Source organism: Typopeltis vanoorti, chromosome 25 (genome assembly GCF_054136105.1).
Source record: "Typopeltis vanoorti isolate ZY-2024b chromosome 25, IOZ_Tvanoo_1.0, whole genome shotgun sequence".
NCBI lineage: Eukaryota > Metazoa > Arthropoda > Arachnida > Uropygi > Thelyphonidae > Typopeltis > Typopeltis vanoorti.
This window is the reverse complement of record NC_143573.1, coordinates 57415677-57438270: the sequence shown is the minus strand read 5'-3', so window position 1 is coordinate 57438270 and position 22594 is coordinate 57415677. Positions and strand designations below refer to the sequence as shown.

Here is a 22594-nt window from a genome sequence, read left to right as displayed (position 1 = left end):
GAAACAGAAGATCATGGTCCCGTCTCACCACGAAGATGTTATTCTCGTAGTCACTCTCATAGTCCTCATCATGGTATCAACAGAACTCCTCCTCATGTTAGAAGATGATGATGTAATGTGAAATGGGCTCCCCTCTAATGGATCAAGTTTTCTCACACAAGACACAACTGCTCTCTAATTAAACCTAGGATACAGCTACGTTTATGTTGTGAAGTGTTGTGAGAACATGCAGCTTTGTCATACTTGTTACAGTAGGACGATAATTGCCCCTGGCTTGATTATGAGAAGTTACCTTTGCTTTATTTAAAAAAAAAAAAAAAAAAAAAAAGGAAAGACTTAGAAAGCTGGTTGTGCCTTTTATGTAATGAACTTTTATATGTTAAGATTTTCATCATTTGTTGCTGGAAATTGTGATTGTACTCTTCACTTACCAGTTTCATGTAGCCATAAGCATAAATAAATAAATAAGTGGGCTTGCCTGCAAGGGTCAAGGGTGCTGCAGTAAGTCTCCTATCCCATGGTCTGGGGACAGGATTCAAGACTTGTTGTGGTGCTGATGTAGCATATGGGTAGCCCTGGTATTCCATTCTCAAGCACAATTATTGCTTGCTGGCTAGTGGGCATCCATGTGCAACTCTGGTGAGTGGGAAGCTTTGGCACCAATCAAAAAATATCTTCAGCATGAATCTTTTCTCTTCAGATATTTCAGAGGCCAAAAGATATCTTAAGTACATAATTTGATAATAGAAGTAAGAAACAAAAGACATGATACCTGTATAAACATGCAGTGTTTCTGGTTATCCATGCAACAGGTGAAAAGCCAATAGGGAAAATGTTGTTGGGAACCTATAATTTCTTGGTATCTTTAACCAATAGGGAAAATGTCATTCTTTTTTATTCCAAAGGGTTGAGGACTGGCAGGATCTCCCAAAACGGTGAAGAAACTACGTTTTGGTGATATCCTTGTAGAAATATCTAGCTAGAAACACCCAGAAAAATTACTAAAGCCGATACAATGGGTGAAATACCAATTACCGTGACATCTGATAAAGCACTAAGATCATTTCATGACAGATATGAGGTGCATCCTGATACATAGGGATGGTCACCTGATTGCAATCAGGAACATCATCTTTACTTTTAATACACCTATGCCTCCAACATCTGTTAAACCAAGAATTCTAAATTCTTCTGTTAGGCTATACATCCATAATTTCCTGAGGTACTTTAAATGTCAGAACTATGGTTATGCCCAAACACCTTGTTATGGCTCTACCACCTTTGCCCGATGTGGTAGTAAAGAGCATGATAATAATTCTTGCTCTGTGTTACTGTCAAGGAGATCATCCAGCCTGCTCATCTGTATGTCTGAGGTGGAAGAATGAAAAAAAATTCAAAAGATTAAAACAACAAAATATATCATAGGATGTAAAAAAGGAAGTTGGCCACCATCACACCTGGCCTGAAATCTTAAGTTGATTAGGTGCAGTGAAGAAAATATCAATAGCAATTCAAACTTGTATGTCTGGTTTACCATCTGACAATTTCCCCATACCTGAACTTTATGATCATGAGTAATTCACTGTAGAGCACATTAGTCATATAGCCTATGGTCTTGCTCCCAAAACAACTCCAAAAATCCACTTGCGAAAAAAAATTATGGCCAGGATATCACTGAACGATAAACAACCAGATACTCCCACAGAAAAATCGAATACTTCGGTATTCTCTGAAAGTAAAATAAACATACTAAATGATCCTGACACCTCAGATGATGTATTGAATGCTTGTGCAGAGGAAGAGATGGACAATGGCTGACACATACAAATTTTTTGCATGGAGAGTGATTGGAATGCATTGCCTAAGAGTGTGGTGAGTGCAGGGACAGTGAATGCATTCAATAGTTGTCCATACATCCCTAAATCAATTGATAAATATAAACCTGACAAAGGTAAACCCTCAGCCTCTTGGAAATTGCACAAGTCTACAAAGGCAAAACAACAGGAAAATTTTTGTAGTGGGTTTTACCAGAATATTAATGATATCAAGATCCTGCTGCACACACACACACACACAAAACATTAATCTGAGGATTAATGCTTTCCAGATGTGGAGCTGTCTCATGTGCCCAAATTTGTTGAGGTTTAGAAAGTTTTTTAGGGCTCAGGCAGATTCGAGGGACAGCCTTTCATATTTGTTGAGAGTTTTTTCACTTGGTTATACTATAAATTGTCCGCACGGTTAGCCGAGTGGCTTTGCGTTTCACAACCATATGCCTGGGGAAGGAGTATCCTAGGTTCAATTCCCGTCGACAACGTCAGGAGCTCAAGGGTCTTCCTCAGCCATAGTCAAGTTAGCTGGTCTTGGGCGTGGACAGCAGGGTTTTTTTTCCTCCAATTTATCTGGAGTTTTTCATTCTACAAGCAGGCAAACCAGACCCTTGAACATACAGGCTACAGTCATAAAAAAAAATAACGGCAAGGAAGGCAACGGGAAACTACCTTGCATCACTATCTCCCTAGTAATCAGCTGCAACCATCTCCAAGAGAGGAAGCCACAGGATCAGCTCAGATACTATAAATTAAAGATGCCAAGGAATTATATTCTTGGTTTCATCCTTGATCCAAGTGTAAGCAAACAAAGTTTGCACATTAAGTCACTTGACAACTGTGCAACTCATATATAGAGGCCAATGACTTCACATCAATTACTTTAGTATCCTACAATGGCCCTTCCCATAATGCATAGCATTATACATATCCTTACGGACATGTATAATGCTATGCATTATGGGAAGGGCCACTACCCAGAGCAGTTTTAACCTTTATTGTGATCTCATCAGTGAGAACCAGACCCAGAAGTGTTACCAAGGTAGTGACCATTCCCATAATGCATAGCATTTTACATGTTCGTATGGATATGTCTGTTGCATTATGGGATACTAAGGCAATTAATGTTAAGGTATTAGCCTCTATATAAAAGTAGCCCAGTCGTGAAGTGACTTCAAGTATTTGGATAAAGGATGAAACCAAGAGTATACTTTCATATTTGTATTTGCTGCAGTGTAATAGAGTGGCCTTCTTTCAGTGTATTCTATGGTTGGTGTCCAAGACATGGTAAGCAAATCCTGAGTGGCTGTATTAATGGAATACAATGGTCTCCCATTCCTGGATGCAGTCCTTGTGTTCAGAAATTCAGATATTGGCTGTCCTGCCTGTTTGGTCGTAGTAGGATAGTTTGCAACTGCAAGGGAATGTGGCTGGTCTTTGGAGTGGATAAGGAATGCTAATTTTCTATGTGGTCTATAGGTAGTTGTAAGGTTGTATTTCCTTAGGATTTTTGTCAGTTTTTGGGATGTGCCCTAGATATATGGAATGGTAATAGATGTTGAGTAATCTCTGCTCTTAATCGGAGAGGGAGTTGAGGTTAGTGGATTTAATAAGTTGTGGATATTTTGGGTGCTTATAGCTATTGGCTAAGAAAGTGCTTGGTCAAATTCAGTAGATAGGGCACTGCTATCAGAGCTGATTAATTTTGCTCTGTTATATAGTGTTATAATTCCATGTTGTTGGGAGGGGTTACTGCTGGTGAATGTATTTACCTGTATGTGTAGGTTTTCTGTAAATGGAGATTACAGAATTGATTTCCTTTTCCAAAAAAAAAAGAATTTATAAAAATACAATATCGGTACATCAAGAAATATGAAAATCTACTAAAAGAACTCAGCTTTGAAGTCTCAACTACCTCTCTTAACACAGTAGTAAACTTATCATCCTTCATGCTGAATCCTGAAGCAATTAGTGCACTTGCACATGGCTATAACTATGCACTTACATCTAAAAAAATTTTGGCATAAGAAATAATGATCCCAGTAGAAGGAAGTATTCTCAGCTTCCCAACCATATTGCCAACAACATCAGACTCGATGTAGCCAATGTACTCACTCATGCTAAACCACCAAAAAGCAACCTCTCAAGGTGAGAATTTGAAGCTCTGCAAGAAATTAAAAGCAACAGGACAGTGATTACTAAAGCAGATAAGGGAAATGCTACTATTGTTTTAAACCAATTGGATTACACAGGTAAGCTTGCCTCCTTACATCTAGGTCATTCAACTGACCTCCCAATAGACTATGATCTCACCATTACACAGATCAGAACACTCCATAGTATCCTTAAAAAGGTTACCTCTTAGCTTGTGGAGGTCACTAACAAACTAGGATCTTATACTAAAATAAAGAGCCAAAAGGCTTCACTTCGGCGATGCAAATTTATAAAAATTAAGTGGATATTAAATCCAGCATTTTTATAAAATCTTATAGTTCTAGAACTCCCCACCCCACCCCAAATATTGGGACTACCAAAAATCCATAAACAAAATGTGCCATTACATCCGATTTTGAATGGCATTGATTCACCCTTATACAAATTAGTCAAACGTTTAGTCATAGTGCTCACACAATATGTTGGCAACACACCTCCACACACAAAAAAACTCAGCCCACTTTAACTCACACTCCATCACACAGACATAATGATCAGTTTTGATGTCTCCTCTTTATTCACTAATGTTCTACTCAAAGATATCTTAGACCTAATCCAAGCCATATTTCCTCCTGATATCATAGCCCTGTTTCAGTTCACCATTTCCTCCTGATATCATGTTTCATTTCACCATGAACTCAGGCTATTTTGTTTGGCAAGGAAAATTCTACAAACAGATAGAAAGGGGTCAATCATGGGTTTTCCACTTTCTCCATCCCTGGCTAACTTCTTCATGAAGAGACCTTTGAAGAAAAAGCCTTAAACTCTGCTCCACATAAACCCACTATCTAGCTATGCTAGGTAGATGATCTGTTCTCCATATGGCCTGGATAAGCTCCACAATTTCCTAATTCATCTTAACAATCAATACCCCAGTATCCTGTTTTCTTCTTCTTCTTCAGCACTACAGCCCCATGTAGGGCCTTGGCCTCCCATTTTTGGGTTTCATAACTCATTACGAGGTGGGATCGTTACCTCCCCCATGCTATCCAGTTTACTTAGAAGGGCAAAACAATGGTCTCCCATTCCTAGACACTCTGATTACATGCCAGCCTGATGGATCCTGCATTCTCCATTTATAGAAAATCTACACATACAGATAGATGTATTCATCAACAGTCATCCCCCTCTCTCCCAAAAGTATGGGATTATAAAAACACTATATAACAGGGCAAAATTAATCAGCTCTGATAGCAGTGCCCTATCTACTGAACTTGACCATATTCTCAACACTTTCTTATTAAATGACTACAAAAAATCCAAAAATTATTATAACCCTTTAACCTCAACCCCCCCCCCCTTCAGAGCAGAGATTATTCAAGATCTCTATCACCATTCCATATATCCAGGGCACATCCTTAAAACTGACAAAAATCCAAAGAAAATACAACCTTATAATTTAATTGTTAATTGACGTCAGCTGCACCATTCTAATATTCTACGTCTATTATCAACTTTTTATTTCTATGAACCACATTTTTGTTATTCTTTAACACAGTTCACCTTAGGCCTAACTTGCTTCTTTCACTTTACTCAGTCATAACTATAATCTGCTTAAGATAGACTTCTCTATCAATCCCTTATAATCTTCTTTATGTTCCCACTGCTAGTGAATGACCTTTGTTATTAGTCTATCCATGATAAACAGGTTACCAACTCTCAAACTATGCAATTAGAAAAATGTATTTGTTTAATGACTGTGCCATTCTAATTTGTATATGTATCTTGAAAATTAAAGTATGGAACATAGGCAAGATCAAATTTAACATACACAATCTCTTATATCTAGTTGTGGCAATTTTTAATCAAACAAGCTTGCAGGTTCACTTATTTTTTGGGAGACAGTGCATTGGCAATAGATCAGGCAAGATAGTTATACGAACAAAACATTTTGATTTTAGTATGAACTACAAATCACAATGTAAGAGGGAGAAAATCTCTTTCTCAACCTAGTCATATACACATTAAATGCAACATAACGATTAACTTTCTCTTACATAACACTTGCTTAGTCCTTTATTTTGTTAACTCGTCTAAATTTAACATACAGTTATTCTTTATGTGCTAACTTAGCTAATCTCCATTCATTCTATATTTACATTCGTTTCCTTTCATGACCATAATTGTTTACTTAACTAGTTATTAACAATTTCCTGTAAGCACTTTCATTACATACATAAATTCCAACAGTAAGCTTTTAAAACATTAACAAAATTTATGCTTATTTACAGTAGCCTTTACAGATACAGTTCAGTTAACATGAACAATTCTTCAGCTAGGTTTGCTTAACCTTGCGACCTTTTCCTGGAATACGACTGTACTGGATGATATTGCAGTTCTTCACTCTTGCAGTTGCTGGGAAATTTAGGTAGATTTCTCCCTCAGAAACAGGAAATGAACTGTCGATGTCTTCTGCTATGCCCATGGATAGCTGTACGCTCCGAGCACGTTGTTGCAATCTGGCTGGAATTTCATCGAAATACGGCCTTGCCTTCACCACCAGAACTCCGTCCACCAAACGGGACTGGTGCCAGAAGCCTCCAAAACTCAGGAAGGAGAGTGATAGAGTGACCAGTTATTCTTCTAAATCATCTATTCTCTTTTTTGAGAGTCCTCTTAAATATCTTGTCTCATTCTGTGTAACCACGTTATTGTTGCCAGGATCACTCACCACCACAGTGACATCACATCAGCAGGCTCTGTGCGAGACACTATATCGAGGGTGCATATTTTTATGTTCGCAAGATCTTGAGAACGTTTATGTACAGTCATCATTATAATATCTGCTAATCCTCTTTCCTTTGTTTTATATGCAGCTCAATGGGCATTAAATTATGCATTTTCACAGTAATATTATTACATTTAATTTCTTACAACATAAATTCTATTTTATATATGTGGAAACCTCTGTAATAAAATCGAACTTCAAAAAATTAATTTAATTTTTCACGAGAGATTTTACACAGCCATTTACAGACCACATAGAAAATTGGCATCCCTTATCCACTCCACCAAAGACCAGCCACATTTCCTAGACCTACCAGGTCCCTTGCAGTTGCAAACTATCCTACTACAGCCAAACAGACAGGACAGCCAATATCAGAATTTCTGAACACAAGGACTATATCAGGTTCCACTAATATCCACTTATCACTTGGATACCTGCTACAGGATATGTGGAAGAAGGCCACTTTATTACACTACAGCAAGTACATATATGAAATGCTGTTCCTCATATCTGTCTCAGCAATAAAAAAAACTTTCCAAACCTCAATAAATTTGGTTACACGAGAATGCCCAAAATCTGGAAAACATTAATCTTCAGATCTTCAGCTGAATGACCAAGGCTACCCAATTTAGCCTACTAGGGGTGCTATTTAGGACTCTAGGCCTAACTCTGTTTGCTTTTCTTCAACCTCATTTGTACAGTGTTAGTGCCTATGTGCACGTATCATTGTTTTTTGTGATCCCTGAGGATTGCAATATAATGTTGCCAAAATATAGGAAAGTATTAATGAAAGTTTTTATAATTAATATTTTAACATATTGTTATTTCCTTAAAAATAATAGTTTTTTTACTAATTATCTCTTTATGGGTATTTTTTAATACTTTATGTACTGATATCACCCAGGGCCTTACTTACACTTTTCTAGAGCAGGTGGTGGTGCTTGAGGCACTACAGTGCTCCAGGGGCCCCTTCCTCGTTGTTTTGGGTACCAACTAGATCCTTATGTGCTTGTGTATAAGTACCACCCTTCTCTCACTTTTGATATGGTGTACCATAACCTTTGCTGTCCTTGCACCAGTATATCATAAATCAACCAACCACCCAACCATTCTGTGTATAACATCATGCAGCTCTTACTGTTTTAAATAGTCCATTGTTGGTGTTCTGCTTTGTCTCCTGGTGCCACTTATTATGATTATGACCCATGCATTTCAGGTTGAAACATATACCCTCTTTTACCTCGACACCGCAAGGTAAAAGAGGGTATAAAGAAGATGAGATGAGATGAGACATATAACTCTTAAATGTTATTCACTCTTTTCCTTGTGTTATCGTGTTAATTTATGAAATGTTTTCATGTTTTGTATGTTTTTTGTCATAGAGTAAAATAAGTAATTGTGAATGTTTTTGTTAACTCTGTGGCTCTGGTATCATGTTGCTGTGTTTCTTTCTGTTTTATGCATTGTCTTTTCCTGATTTATTTTATTTATTGTTACATTTTTTGTTTGCTGAAATGTAAAATATTAACATGAATTTGTCTTCAAATGAGCAGATTATTCTCTTCCCTGTTTTTATTACTTAATTTATTAATTTTACTGTTTTTATTATTTTAGAAAAAATCTTAATAAATTAATTAGTATTATTTCAAAATGCTATGAATCACCTAACATGACCTCTTTAACAAGTTAGCAAAACAGATAATTGAAGTAATCAGATAGTATGTGCATAATACACTTGACCCATCCCCTTCACTTTCTTACTTAGTCAAAAGTAACAATCATATGGCCAATGTTATGAATCCGGAAATTTCACACTACGTTTGGAATAAAATATAAGGGTCAAAATGATTGCTTAGTTGTCTTTTTTTAATTTTTTTTTTGGCGGGTACTATAAAAAATATAATAAGTGAGTGTACGTAATATGGAGTTTTCTTTTCATCTAACTTTACTTTATATATAAAGTAAGATGAGATGAAAAAGAAATTCAAATAAATAAAAGAAAATTTTGCTTGGAAGTATAAAATTCAAAGAAATTTTTAATTTGATTAATTCAAGCAGAATTAATTTTTGTAATTAGAAACTCATTCACACAAGTAAAAAATAGCACCATACCTTCACCTAGTTTCTAATTTTTTTTGGTTAAGAAATTTCTTTTAACTATCATGGAGTAGTACATTACTTTATTAATGCACATATTATTGAAGTTATACTATTATTATTATTATTATTATTATATGCACTCCATGGAGTCCAAGGGCTTATCAGAGAAGGACCAATTAGCTGAAATGCTTGTCATCTGAAAAGGCTTGTACACATACCAGCCATGGTATGTGTACAAGTGGTTTGTTTACAGTGGTGTCACCCACTGAATTGTAAACTTATGCAGATGTACGTAAACATCACTTACATATAAATACTTGGTCATGTGTATCATCATGTGTTCTAGGTAACTATTTAAGAATGATGCTGATCATTAATCCTTATACTGTTGATCAAAATGGAAAAAACAAAGTATCTTTTGGAGTTTGATAGAGGGTGCTTATTGTGATTGTCTGGCTGGCTGGAGCCAATTTGAAAACAGCAGAGCTGACTGGTTTCTCAAAAGTGAGATATCCCAGGTGTTTAATCAGTGTAATTGTCATCTGAGAAGGCTTGTTTGGACAAACAGAACTTCTTTTGTGCAGCAGCTGACTGAAGCATTTAACGAAGACTGTTCTTGACTATCTTACTGAACTATGCACAAGGGAATTTAAGAGGATCAGTATTGGCACTTGCATGCCTATGTAAAAACCACTGATTTCTGTGATGAATCAGAAAGTTTGTTTACAGTGGTGTCAGGAACACTATGACTGGACAATGGAAGATTGGAAAAAAGTAATGTGGTCAAACAAGTCACAGTACACCTTGAACTGCACTGACAGTAGGCAAAGAGTTTGGGTTGCCTTGTAAACACAACTCAAGGTTCTGGAGGTGGTGTCATGTGGGGCATGTTCTTTTAGTGCAGAAGGTCTGCTGATATTGCTGGATGAACAGGTATCCTCCAAGGAATATGTGAACATTGTTGCAAATCAAGTCCACCCTGCAACATTGACTTTTTATCCAGCAGATGACAGTTGTTTCATGGACAAAAACGCTACTGTTCATCATGCAAGTATTGTTCAACAGTGGTTCATCCAGGCTTTGTGGTGGCCAGGGTGGAAGTCACTGTCATGTTTGTCGAACCACTGTTGAACAATACTTGCATGATGAACAGTAGCGTTTTTGTCCATGAAACAACTGTCATCTGCTGGATAAAAAGTCAATGTTGCAGGGTGGACTTGATTGAGAATGTATGGGACATGTTAGAAAAGCAGATATCTGGGAGCAAAGTCCTCTTCCATCAAATTTGAGCCAGTTTAAGGGCTTTCTGGTGAATGCCTAGTAAGTTGATGTAGATGCAATCCAACACCTTTCTATGTGTTGGATACAGTTTGCATACAGTTTAGAATCTATGCCAAACTGCATATGCTGTAATTCAAGCAAAAGGTGGTCCAGCAAGGTATTAAATAAAAGTTTCTAATTCAGTGGACAGTGTGTACCTACCTCTGGATGCAAATTCTAACCAATCTGTCTAGTGCCTTAATAACCACTCCAGAGATACTGATTGGTTGCATTGGTTATTAGGAATATGCAGTTACTATAAATTATACATTCAATTATGTACTCCCCCCCCCCCATCATCCAAACATTGTCACCCACAAACCTTTAATCAGTTTTCATACAGAGACCGCCTCAGATCATTCTCTGTTTTGGCCATTTGCTTCTGGATTCTTTTGACACTTTCAGAATAAATCCAAATAACTAAATCACTATGTGTGTGTGTATATATATATACAGGGTGTTCGGGATAAATTTGACATATTTATAATTAATTATATTTTTCCGTAAGTTACATGTATTAACACACACTTCTCTTCATTTAAAAGTTTGGACCCTTCTTCATTCATATACAAGATGTCAGAAAGGATGGATAGCTGGAACCCACCTGAATCATGGAAGAGAATAACTTGTATCATGATGATTCGTGCCCGCCATCAAAATAAGGATATTACGACTGCTGCCCAATGCTCCCTGAATACAGTAAAAACAATCAGGCATGAACTAGAGACTTGCAATGGTGACTACGAGGATGTAGCAAGAAGAAAGATCCCTAGCAGACGATCTGATTGCTTTCGTACAGCAGAATTCCTCGCAAATCTGCAGGAACAGGTGTTGAAGAACCCTGGCATTGGAATTCGGGCTTTGTTCGTGGAGTTGCTAACTGTAGTCAAGCCCTGTATAACAAGGGTAGCCAATGGTAGGCCGTATGTATGGCAGCAGGATTCGGCCCCTTGCCACACCTCTGGGAAAAGTCAAAAATGGTTGTCTGAAAATTTCTACGACTTCACCAGTCCAAATGTTTGGCCTCCAAACTCCCCAGACCTTAACCCCATGGATTATTTTGTATGGGGCGCAGTTGAAAAAGACACCAATCGCACTTCCAGTAATACAAAAGCCCAGTTAATGGATAAAATTAAAACAGTTTTTGCGGCCCTTCCCAGGGAGACTGTAGCATCAGCTTGTTCGAGGTTCCGAAGCAGAATTGAAGCTGTGATCGATGCTAATGGTGGTTATTTTGAGTAAATCTTGTTGATAGTATTGTAATTAACTCTGCCTGTAATGTTTTTTTGTCAATTCATTAAATTTAATAGATACAAAGAACATTTTCTTTTTCCTTACGAAACTGTCAAATTTATCCCGAACACCCTGTATATATATATTTTTTTTAAATTTTTAATGACTAGAACCGAGGTTTAAATAAAAAAAAACTTTAATTATACTACTAGTTTTGTCTAAAACTAGACTTCATCAGGTGTAAGATAAACATATAAATACCAGTGATCAATCTAAAGGAATTGGTTTTTTAAAACACAGAGTAATGTATCTAACACTAAAGAGAATAAAGGCTAGAGTTTAAATAGAAGAATGAACCAGTAATAATACCAGTGACCAATTCCTTTAGATTGGTTACTGGTATTTATATGCTTATCTCGCACCTGATGAAGTCTAGTTTTAGACGAAACTAGTAGTCTAATTAAAGTTTTTTTATTTAAACCTCAGTTCTAGTCATTAAAATTTTTTTAAATATGATATCAAACCGAGTAAATCTTCAATCAAACATATTTATATATATATAGTTATTTAGATGTACTTTGCAAGGAATAACATGAGTTTATATATGTATATATATATATATATATATATATATATGTATGTATGTATGTAATCTTTATAAAGAGGAATAATAACTCTCTTATACTTGCTGTTCAGTGTGTGCTTTTAACAAATAATCCTTTGAGCTTGCCTGCTTTGCAATATGTCCTCTAAACTATCAACTCCCAAATCCCTATCTTCATCATTTTCTTGCAGTCCAATCTTATCAATCTATGTACACAGCTTTAATACCTTGCTGGACCCGACCTCCTTTAGCCTGAATTACAGCATATGCAGTTTGGCATAGATTCCACAAGGTGTTGAATAATCTATGTCTGTAACTTACCAGGCATTCACCAGACAGCCCTTTAACTCAAATTTGATGGAAGAGAACTTTGCTTCCAGATATTTTTTTCAATCGAAGGTGAGTTAGCCGATCTCATACGGAAGTAGCAGGGTTTTTCATCCCGCATACAGACAAATCGGCCCTTCAGAACACATGCAATTTATGCACATGCAAAAAATACCAGTTGTGGTGGTGGGCGGTGGATTTCGTTGATGGAGATGATTGGTAGTAGAGGTTCGGTGTAGTGGTGGAGACGGTTATATAGTAGGTGTCCTCCCGCGATGAGTCTTAGGACTCCTTGGAGGTGTCACGAATAATAATAATAATAATCTGCTTTTGTAACATGTCCCAACATTCTCAATGGGGGTATCTTGTATCTTTTCATCCCAGTGTACATAACCTTATACTTGACCATGGGATACCAGCTCATGTGTTCAGCTGAACTGACTATTGAAATGACATGTTTGTATAATATGAATCTTAGCTCAAGAAAGATTCCACAGAAATGAAAAGAATGTATGATAATCCCATTGCACAAGGGTACAGAGACTGATGTGTTTAACTATTGATCTGTCAGTATCTCTGGAGTAATTTAAAGATTTTAGAGAAGTTGGTAAGAACTTACATACAGAAATGGGTAGACAAACAAGATGTACTGTGCAAGAAATAACATGAGCTTTTATATATATATAAACTATTGTCCCATTGCACTCACCTCAGCTCTATTAAAAATAATGGAGAAAGTCATTAACAATAAATGCTTTCACCACCTAGAAGAACACAAGTTAATCAGTGACTACCAATATTGATTCTGCGTCTCTTGGTCCACAGCAGATCTCCTTTTCTATATCATCCATCTGTGGACCCAAGCTTTGGAAATGTTTGGTGAAACCTGTCTGGTTACTCTACTTATTTTCAAGACTTTTGATTAGGTCTGGAACAAAGGCCTACTTACCACCATATAGTCTACCATCTGCCTTTTGCCAGTTTCTTCTCTACATTTCATTGCAAGTGGCTTCTTTTCTTAAGATTGCTCCACTGATGCCAGAATATCATGCTCTTACTCCTGTTCATAAATGACCTTCTTTCAGTAACAAACATTAAACATCCAACATGATTCACTAACAAATCTTGCAGTACCCATATATCCAAGATACAAAACTTTTCATCACCAATTTATTGTACAATGAAACCTGCAGAAAATTCGTGACTAAACAAACAAACACACGTAATAACAGTAATAAGTTCTAATAAGTAAATATTTCATCCTAAGTATCAAAGGACGTCATCAGTATGGTTAATTCAAACAATACTATATAGTTAGGACGCATGATTACAATGGAATCCCAATATGCGTGCAGTAGCGTGTTATAGAATTAAATTAAAATATATCTGGAAGTTAAAAAAAAATAGATTACATTAAAATAACATATATATAAAAAAAAAATATTATTTTACACAATTTTGTATGACAATTTCCCATACTTTAGGAATAGCAAGAACGTCATTACGGTTTAGATTTGGTCTGTGAAGTAGAGCTTCAGCACTTTCTTTATATAAACATTCATGTTTATATAAAGATCTATGTAGAAGTTTGGTCTTTTTCCAATGGATCCTGTGGTTTGGGTTTTCAACTCTGTGTTGTTTGATGATTTTGATGATGTAAGACAATTTACAGGAGAAGATTTCTGTTCCTGTAAATTGTCTTAATATGGATAGACATGTAGATCTGTTCATAAACGTATTTCGGAACATCAAGACCATATCCATCTTATCAAACTGGAGAAATCTGGCCTCGCACAACACAGAGTTGAAAACTCAAACCATAGAAAACCAAACTCATAAAACCATAGGATCCATTGGAAAAAGACCAAACTTCTACATAGATCTTTATATAAACATGAACATTTATATAAAGAACGTGCTGAAGCCCTACTTCACAGAGACCAGATCTAAACTGTAATGATGTTCTTGTTATTCGTAAAGTATGGGAAATTGTCATACAAAATTGTGTAAAATAATAGTTTTTTTATATATGTTATCTTATTTTAATGTAATCTATTTTATTTTTTTTCCTTCAGATATATTTTAATTTAATTCTATAATATGCTACTGTATGTTATTCTCAATATTGTTTGAATTAACTGTACTGACAATGTCCTTTGATACTTAGGATGAAATATTTACTTATTAAAATTTATTGCTGTGGTTATTGCATGTGTTTGTTTGCTCTTTCATCGCCAGTGCCTTAAACTTTGATCTCCTTGCTAGATTTCAGTGAGGTGAGGACAGCCTTGCTAACTTCAGTGCTACTAAATCACTCACTTGCTTTATTTCATGCAGGAAAAAATGCACTTCACTTCCCCTCCCCTCATCTTTGATGATACTCAGATTTCCACACAAGATCAACTATCTCTTCTTGGACTGACTTACACCTTAAATCTCTCTTGGTTGTAAGGTCATCACATCCATTCTTTCTCACCTGCATGACTCCTGAAACTATATATCCCAAATGTGCCCTGCCTTTAGAATATTGTTCTCACATGTGGTGTGGTACACCGAAAATCTCTAAAAATGCTTGATTCTCTCCATAAGAAAACAATCCAGTTAATTGGTAACTATTCTCTCACAGACTCTAGGGTGTAACAGCTGTTAGGCAAGTGAGCCTCTACCCTTAGATACACAAGATGAGAGGTTCGAGAAAAAGACAAGTTCTAACATTTTTGCTGTCATATTTTTTTTAATAGCAATTTTTTAAATAATATGTAGGTATGTTCCTGCAGTGTGTTATATATTACAAAGCATCTTGTACTTGAAATAAATATTTCTGTCATCATTAATTTTCATAACCTCTGTGAAACCATATTGGGGAGAGGGGGGCAAAAAGAGCCAGTTACAGATCTGACATTCATTCTAGTTCTTATCTCATAGATGTACTGTTTTTACTCTGTGGTCTTTTACAGATATTTTCATGAATTCTGTTCTGTCAAACTAGTTAATATCATTTATATACTGCCCAGCTTGAAACATATTAAACGAACTTCTTGTCATCCTCTTTTATACTACCTCTGTGCTGAGGAACAGTCTTCTCCATACAGTTTTTCCTAAAGAATGTGTTCTCCAGTTGTTCGGAAAACATATCAGCAGCTTCTTCTTGACCACTTTGCCCACACATGGTACTCATATGCTATTGCTTTTGTAAACTCTTGCATGGGATTGATATTTAAAAAAGAAAAAAAAAAATCTATGGTATGATCTTTCATAATAACTTTATTTCCCACACACTGCTTTCATAGTCTCATTCATTTCACTCCAGCTAGATTTAATAACTTGTGTTTTGGTATTCAGTTGCGTATTGCTTATGTCAGGGCTGTCCAACCTTAGGTAATCCGAGGGCGGCATCACAATGAGTATCTAGTAATTCAGCTATCAACCTCAATAGCTGAACAAATGAACACTACTAATCGTGCGCTTGCATTCCCCATGAGCACCCGGAGCATGCACGTTGGAACAAAACAGTGTAAGAACGCTTCTTTGACACATCTAATATTTGAAAAACACGTGGGTATATAGTGATGTAAAAACACCAAATAAAATTACCAACATCGAGATTATCGATTAGTGATAGAATTAAAATATCTGATATGCATTCGATTCAAATTATTTTATTTTTTCGCTTGTGAAAATCAAAACCCACAGGCTGACCACACAAAATCACACCAGGGGCTGCATGTGGCCTGCGGGCAGTGCTTTGGACAGCCCTGGCTTATGTAATGTAGCCTAACTAACACCTATGCCATGCCATCTCTTTCCCACTGCTTATCAGTACCATGGAACGTGATTAGCTTTAGGGAAAAACATCTGTCTATAATCCCCTACCTTATATATCAAATATATCCTTTTCTCTTTTGACTTGGGAGATAGTCAGTACTCCATTATCACTCTCACCAACTAGCGGTATTGCTGATATCTCATTTATAACCACAACCTGTTAGTCTTCAACAAATCCAACATGCCCAAATCTCATATTCCTTCCATCATATGCTGCCTAAGGTAGTTTTTTCTCAGACTTTCACTTAGAAATTCACTCTTTGTTTCCATCCACTCACCATTTCTATAATTAACGCCCCCCCCATATTAGAATCACACTTATTTTATTTGCCCATCCAAGTTTTCTAAACATTTTGCAATAATTTTCCTTTTCATTGCTAACTCCATACTGTCCTTTTTCAGCTATCCCCATGATGAGCACAATTACTCTCCTATCATTAACAGTACTTTCCCTTATTATTTTCTACCAATCCTTCCAGAACATCCTGTATCCCTCTGTTTTTATTCTAGCCTGCGTATATTATTATCCTTAGTTAATATCACCAGCCTTTATATCATCTTCATTTAATATTTATCATTAATGTTTTTTTTATGAATAATTAGACAAAATACAGACAGAATATATGTCATTAAATGAAAACATCTTCATTTAATGACATGTAGATTATAGTGATTTAAGTAATCTGTGCATTGTATCAAAGGTCTGTTGGTTTTGAGTAAATGCTTTAACCTTAAGAACTGATAAGTATAGCCAAGTTATGAGCTGAATTCAGTACTTCTCACCTAAGTTATCATATCTGCTTGCAACTGCTCCTTCTCAATATTAAGAAATATGACTCTGCTTGTGACCATGCCCAGTGATAAAAATGATCTGACATCTAGACTTTCACAAAATCCACATCACAGTGGAATTCGAATCCACAGATCCATAGCCTGTTTGTTTTAAATTAGAAATGCTACTCACTCAGCTATCCAGACTAACAAATCAGAAATTTCTGAACTTAAATCTGAAATGATTTTTAATAAAAATTAATTATAATAATTGGCCCATAAAATTTAAGTTGCATTTGTTTATTTATATTTTTTTATTTTTTTCAGACAGGAGTGACATTAGCATAAGGACCCATCTTTTCATTGCATCACTCATCTTGAAATACACCTCAAGGCTATTATGCTCTTCTTTTTTTATTGGATATGGTATTTAAAATTAAAAACACGTGTGTAACTCATGATATTTAATATCATTAAAATTGTCAAATGGCAGGAAGGTCAGTTGACCATAATTGTTTCTGTGCATCAGTTGAATTGTGATTTATATATGTTTATATATTTTTTTTAATATATAATGAATCTGCATTAAGATTTTATCCTTCACTTCTGTTATCAAGTGTGTCGGTCTTCATTTTGTCTATGAATGATACTTGAGTATAACTACCAGTGATCTTGACTATATTCTAGATTATTAAGCATTATATTGTATTTTTAGGTTGTATTCATAACTTTTTTTAGATTTTTCATCGCCAATTTTTTACAAAATTTTAATAGTTAAATTATTGAGTAATAGTGAATGTTAGTCAAGTCTTTACTAAATCAAAAGATACTTTTATAATGAGGTAAAACTTACCATTTTTAATCTGTTACTAGTATTAAATTGAATGAAATCATATAAATTGAATTGATGTGTCTGTGAAAAGTGAAATAGGAAAAAGGGAGGTGTGTGGATAAAACAGTTAATTTATTAAACATCTATGAAGTAACTGTTTTATGTTGCTAAACATTTAAAATCACTGTGTGCATGCAAGCACAGTATGCATTTGACACAAAGAATCTTTAAAGTGCTTCTCAACTGAAGATAAGATAGTTGACCTCATATGGAGATGAAAGGTTTTTTTTTAATATAATGAATTTTTTTTTATCTTCCCAGAAACATGTTTCATCCTGAAACAGGCAAGCTGGCCAGAATAGTATGCAGTTTATAGACATATAAGTGAATTTATAAAAAGCCAAGTTGCTTGGCCATGATAGGCCATTAACCTGAAAGAAAAAGTAGATGGTATGCATTTGCATTGTGTTTGCAGTTGACTGCTCCCTTAAACTTAATTTTGCAGACATATCCATCCATCCAAACACTCACATGCACACACGCACACACACATTTGTTTTGCTTTGAAATTTTTTAACACCAACTTATAACTTTGACTTTAAAATGCTTTTCTGTTATTGCTAATATGCATAAATGGTTGCATTATTTCACATATTTTGTTTTTCTATTAAAATATTCTTGTTTTTGTATGAATAAAAATATGTAGTAAAGTAAGATCTACAATTTAAAAATCCATACCAGCATCATTGTCAGTATAGATTTGTATGGATATGGAGAATATTCTCCTTTTAGCCAAATAACTCACCAGTTACAGATAGTAACTAGTACAAATATATTCTTTTAATCTGTGATAGTTACTTGCCTGTGGTTTAGCTGTGTGTGTGGGTGGGGAGGAGCAAATGATCCTAGAGCATCCCTCCTTCAAAGAAAAGATGCTTACCTTTGCTGAAATATCAGTACAAACCATAATTATCACTGCTATTTGGATTGATTTCATCATTGTGTGTTGAATTTTTTTCAACTTGATGATATCCTATGGGTATATAATAATATTAAAGAAAAATGCGCTTATCATTAAGAAAATCAGAATCCACTGCCTTTCTTCCCCACCTTATGAAAATACTATGTATGCCACTGTTTAAGAAATAGTATCAGTTTGTTGTTCTTTAAATATATTAATACAAAACAAAACACTTATACTAAGACAGATAAAATCAGATAAGCTATATACATATAATATTCAGGAATAAATTATATTTATCAAAATGTAATATGGTAGTAGATAATGAATGACTGAGACACTAGATAATGAATTCTATTTCACTTTCGCATACATATTCACATATTTGTTTTATTTGTAATAGTTATGATAATAATTAGGATGAAAAAAGGTTCATCTATTAGTTTATATGAAAACAGTTTAGTTACATATATCCTGTTTTAATATATTTAAAAGGAGAATATTAGTTTCTCCTGTGTGCATGTGGGAAACATGTCATTCCAACCCAAACGAATGTTAATAACTTTTTTTTTTTCTATTAAAATTTTTTATTTCTTCTGAACTTTGTAGAATAAAATATTTTGGAAATTCAATGATAACACTCAGGTTAGGCAGAAATAAAATTTGTCATTCTTTTATGGTTTTGTTAGTTTTAGCAGCTTGCTTATTTTTTACCTTTATTTTATTACTCTGAATTCATGCTGTGATATATTATAGACCCCTTGGACCTGTAATTTATATAGATATATACTAATAGATTATGCAGGATTTTTCTAGTTGAGACACATTTTTTATAGATCAATCTTTTTTTTTTTTGTTGCCATCTACTTGTTTGCTTAATTTGTAATAATTAATACAGCAATAAAAATTTGTCAAAATAGCCATGATATAAATTTATATCATGTAATAATTATGATAATTTTGGTGTACTGACCTTTCACTGAGATATGCAGTTGACACACACACGCACACACACTTAGAACATTTATTACTACCACTGTGGTAGTTATTAAATGAATTTATTTTTTATCATTTAATAGTATACTAATGGATAATAGCAGAAAAATTAATTTTAAAAAAAATTATCCCACTTAGAAAATTCCTGCACATAGCACTGATATGTAGGGAAAAATCTAGGTAACTTTGGGAACACCAAATCCCACAGACATTCTCCTCTGTTTTTTTCTCTTCCCTCCCCTCCCCTCTCATCTCAGAAAAGTTCTGCATATTCTGTTGTGACACACACACACACACACACACATATGCACAAGAATAAACCGTAAGCTTTACCGACATGTATGTTATTTGACATATTTGATGTTATGAAAAATTAATCTTTTATGAGTTTTTCATGATTTTTTCTTGCAGGTAGTAAAGTCTAAACATGGCAGTTTTCTGTCTCTAAATTATCAGAACAGTGATGTATTGTATTATTTTTTCGATTGCACAATATTACACCAAGTAACATTTATAGGCATATGGGTGGTGTATTTGGGAAGAAAAATTGGTCATTTATTGTCTGGAGACAAATTGATGGTGTGAGCAGTTCAGACAATGTCAGAAAGTCCTATTCAATTAAAACTTCAACAGTAACAGCATTCTATTCTCAAATGTAAGAAACATTTCTCCCCTATACATATTACAGAAGTAGCAGAGTTCCCCTCCTGGAAACTAAAGTTTTTCCTGGAAGAAAACTAAAAAGAACACACAAAATTAATGGATGTGATACTTCCTTGTAGCCATAGATTTTTTTTATGGTAATCTCAAACAACAACAGTTCTCCTGGAACCTCAGGTTTCTATCCCTACAAAACAAACTAGTGAGAACACACACATAATACATATGACTCATGGCTTAGTTGGCTCATTGTGATACTAAACAACTTTATATTCAGTAACAATCTGCTGATAAATACAACTTAGTATGTAATTTTGGAAGAATAAAAATCACACAAATTGCTCTAACAGGAGAGATAAGATTGTTATTATATATCAGTAAAAATTATGAAAAACACACTAAGGATCATGTTTTGTTTGAAATGCTCAAAATACTATATGTCAAAAAAAAAAAAATGTTGAGAATGACTTCAGTGTATCCTTTGTGTGTGTGTGTGTTTAACATACCATGATTGTATAATTCCAATTTTTCTGAAAATCCACCTGTAATTTTAATTTTATTTACTAAACAGTATACAAAATTAAGGAACTATGATGTCAATATTGACAGAACACTTCACATATCTGATTATTACATATCAGAATTGATGAGTTATTTTTATGGACATTTTATACTTTTGTTTTAACTTATAAGGTTCTTTTTAAATTGTTTTCATGTAAATACATACTACTGTTTTAAGACTTCGAGGTATAAACCAGAATATACCTTTTTTGTTATTGAGTGATAGTGAATGTTAGTCAAGTCTTTACTAAATGAAAAAAGATACTTTTATAATGAGGTAACTTTTATAATAACTTATAATATTGTGATATTATAAGTAAATATCAGCTGTACATAAGGATAAAATGCCGATTTGAATGAAAATAGACACTTAAGTACAGTGGTATCTCGCTAATCCGAACTAATAAAAACCATGCTCGTTCGGATTAGCAAATTTCCCCCAAGAGACAACAATAACTAGCGTTTAAGACAAAAATAATCAGATTCTAATGCTACATCAATGATAGAAACTGATAGAAAAAAAGCTATTATACTGTAATGTAAAACAAAAAATAATACAGTACACAAGTTTATTTTAGTAAAAAATTTAATTTCTTGTACCTGTATTGTTGAGGATTCTGATTTTATAAAATTGCATAGTTCAGTACTTAACTTAATTTGCATAAAAATATCACTTTCTTGTACACAACACAAAAAAAGTTTCACAAAACGACACACAAAAAAAGGTTTTTATTTCTTTGTCACTGATTTTCTTTTGTTTCTTCGAATGCTTCTTCTCGGAGCTGCATTAGCAATAAAATTTTGTGGAATGGCACATCATTCTGCTTAGCACATTCTATACACATATTAAAACTATCAGCTGCCTCTTCATGTTTTACTTTTTTTTTTCTTCGAGTTCTTCATCGTTATCATCGTCTTCTAATGAATTAGAAGACGACGACGACTCTACATAATACATCATAAATATTAGCGTCATATTTATAATTTCAGCATCTAATTTGATTTTGATTTCACTTTCGGTTCTACCTGTAATCCATTCCATAACATCTGGTTGTGAAATTTCAATATTTGGATTTATATTTTTAACCAAATTATGCACGTTTTGAATTTCCTGTTTTTGTGCATATTTGTGATTCATGCCAACAATACAGTATGTACTGTACAGTATAAAAAAGCAAACGTGAACACACAATACATCAAAATAGTCCTCCAGTATAACTGCACAATCGACAGTACGAAAAAAAAAATACTGTACTGTAATAATAATTAAATAAATAATAATAGTTAAAATAATAATTATTAAATAAAAATAATAGTACACAAAATAATAATACGTAATAAATAACACTTTTTTTCTTTCAAACCGCAGTTCGGATTACTGGAGGGTTCGGATTAGCGAGATACCACTGTAAATTAATTATTTAATTTAAAGTAAACAAATAAAAACTAAATGCATTTATATTTATTTTCTGTTAAACTACTTACAATTGTATCCTGGATTTATGGATCAGTGCTTTCTCCAGAATATACTGTATATTAATCTAATCTTGTTATAGAAAGCAAATTATATATTTTAAATATAGAACTGTATTTAAACCTCATTCTGCCTGTCTGTAAGAAAATATTATACTGC

At 34.3% G+C, this 22594-nt stretch overlaps 1 protein-coding gene across 1 annotated transcript in view; it reads left to right on the top strand.

Moving 5' to 3' along the window:
- The window catches only part of LOC150092763 (transcription intermediary factor 1-alpha-like), a 366172-nt gene extending 348610 nt beyond the window's left edge, over positions 1-17562 (top strand). The window contains exon 16 of the mRNA XM_090414272.1: positions 17279-17562. Within this exon, the coding sequence (XP_090270398.1) occupies position 17279 (1 nt within the window). The 3' untranslated portion in view covers positions 17280-17562. The remainder of the gene's footprint in view (positions 1-17278) is intronic.
- Positions 17563-22594: the final 5032 nt, after the last annotated feature.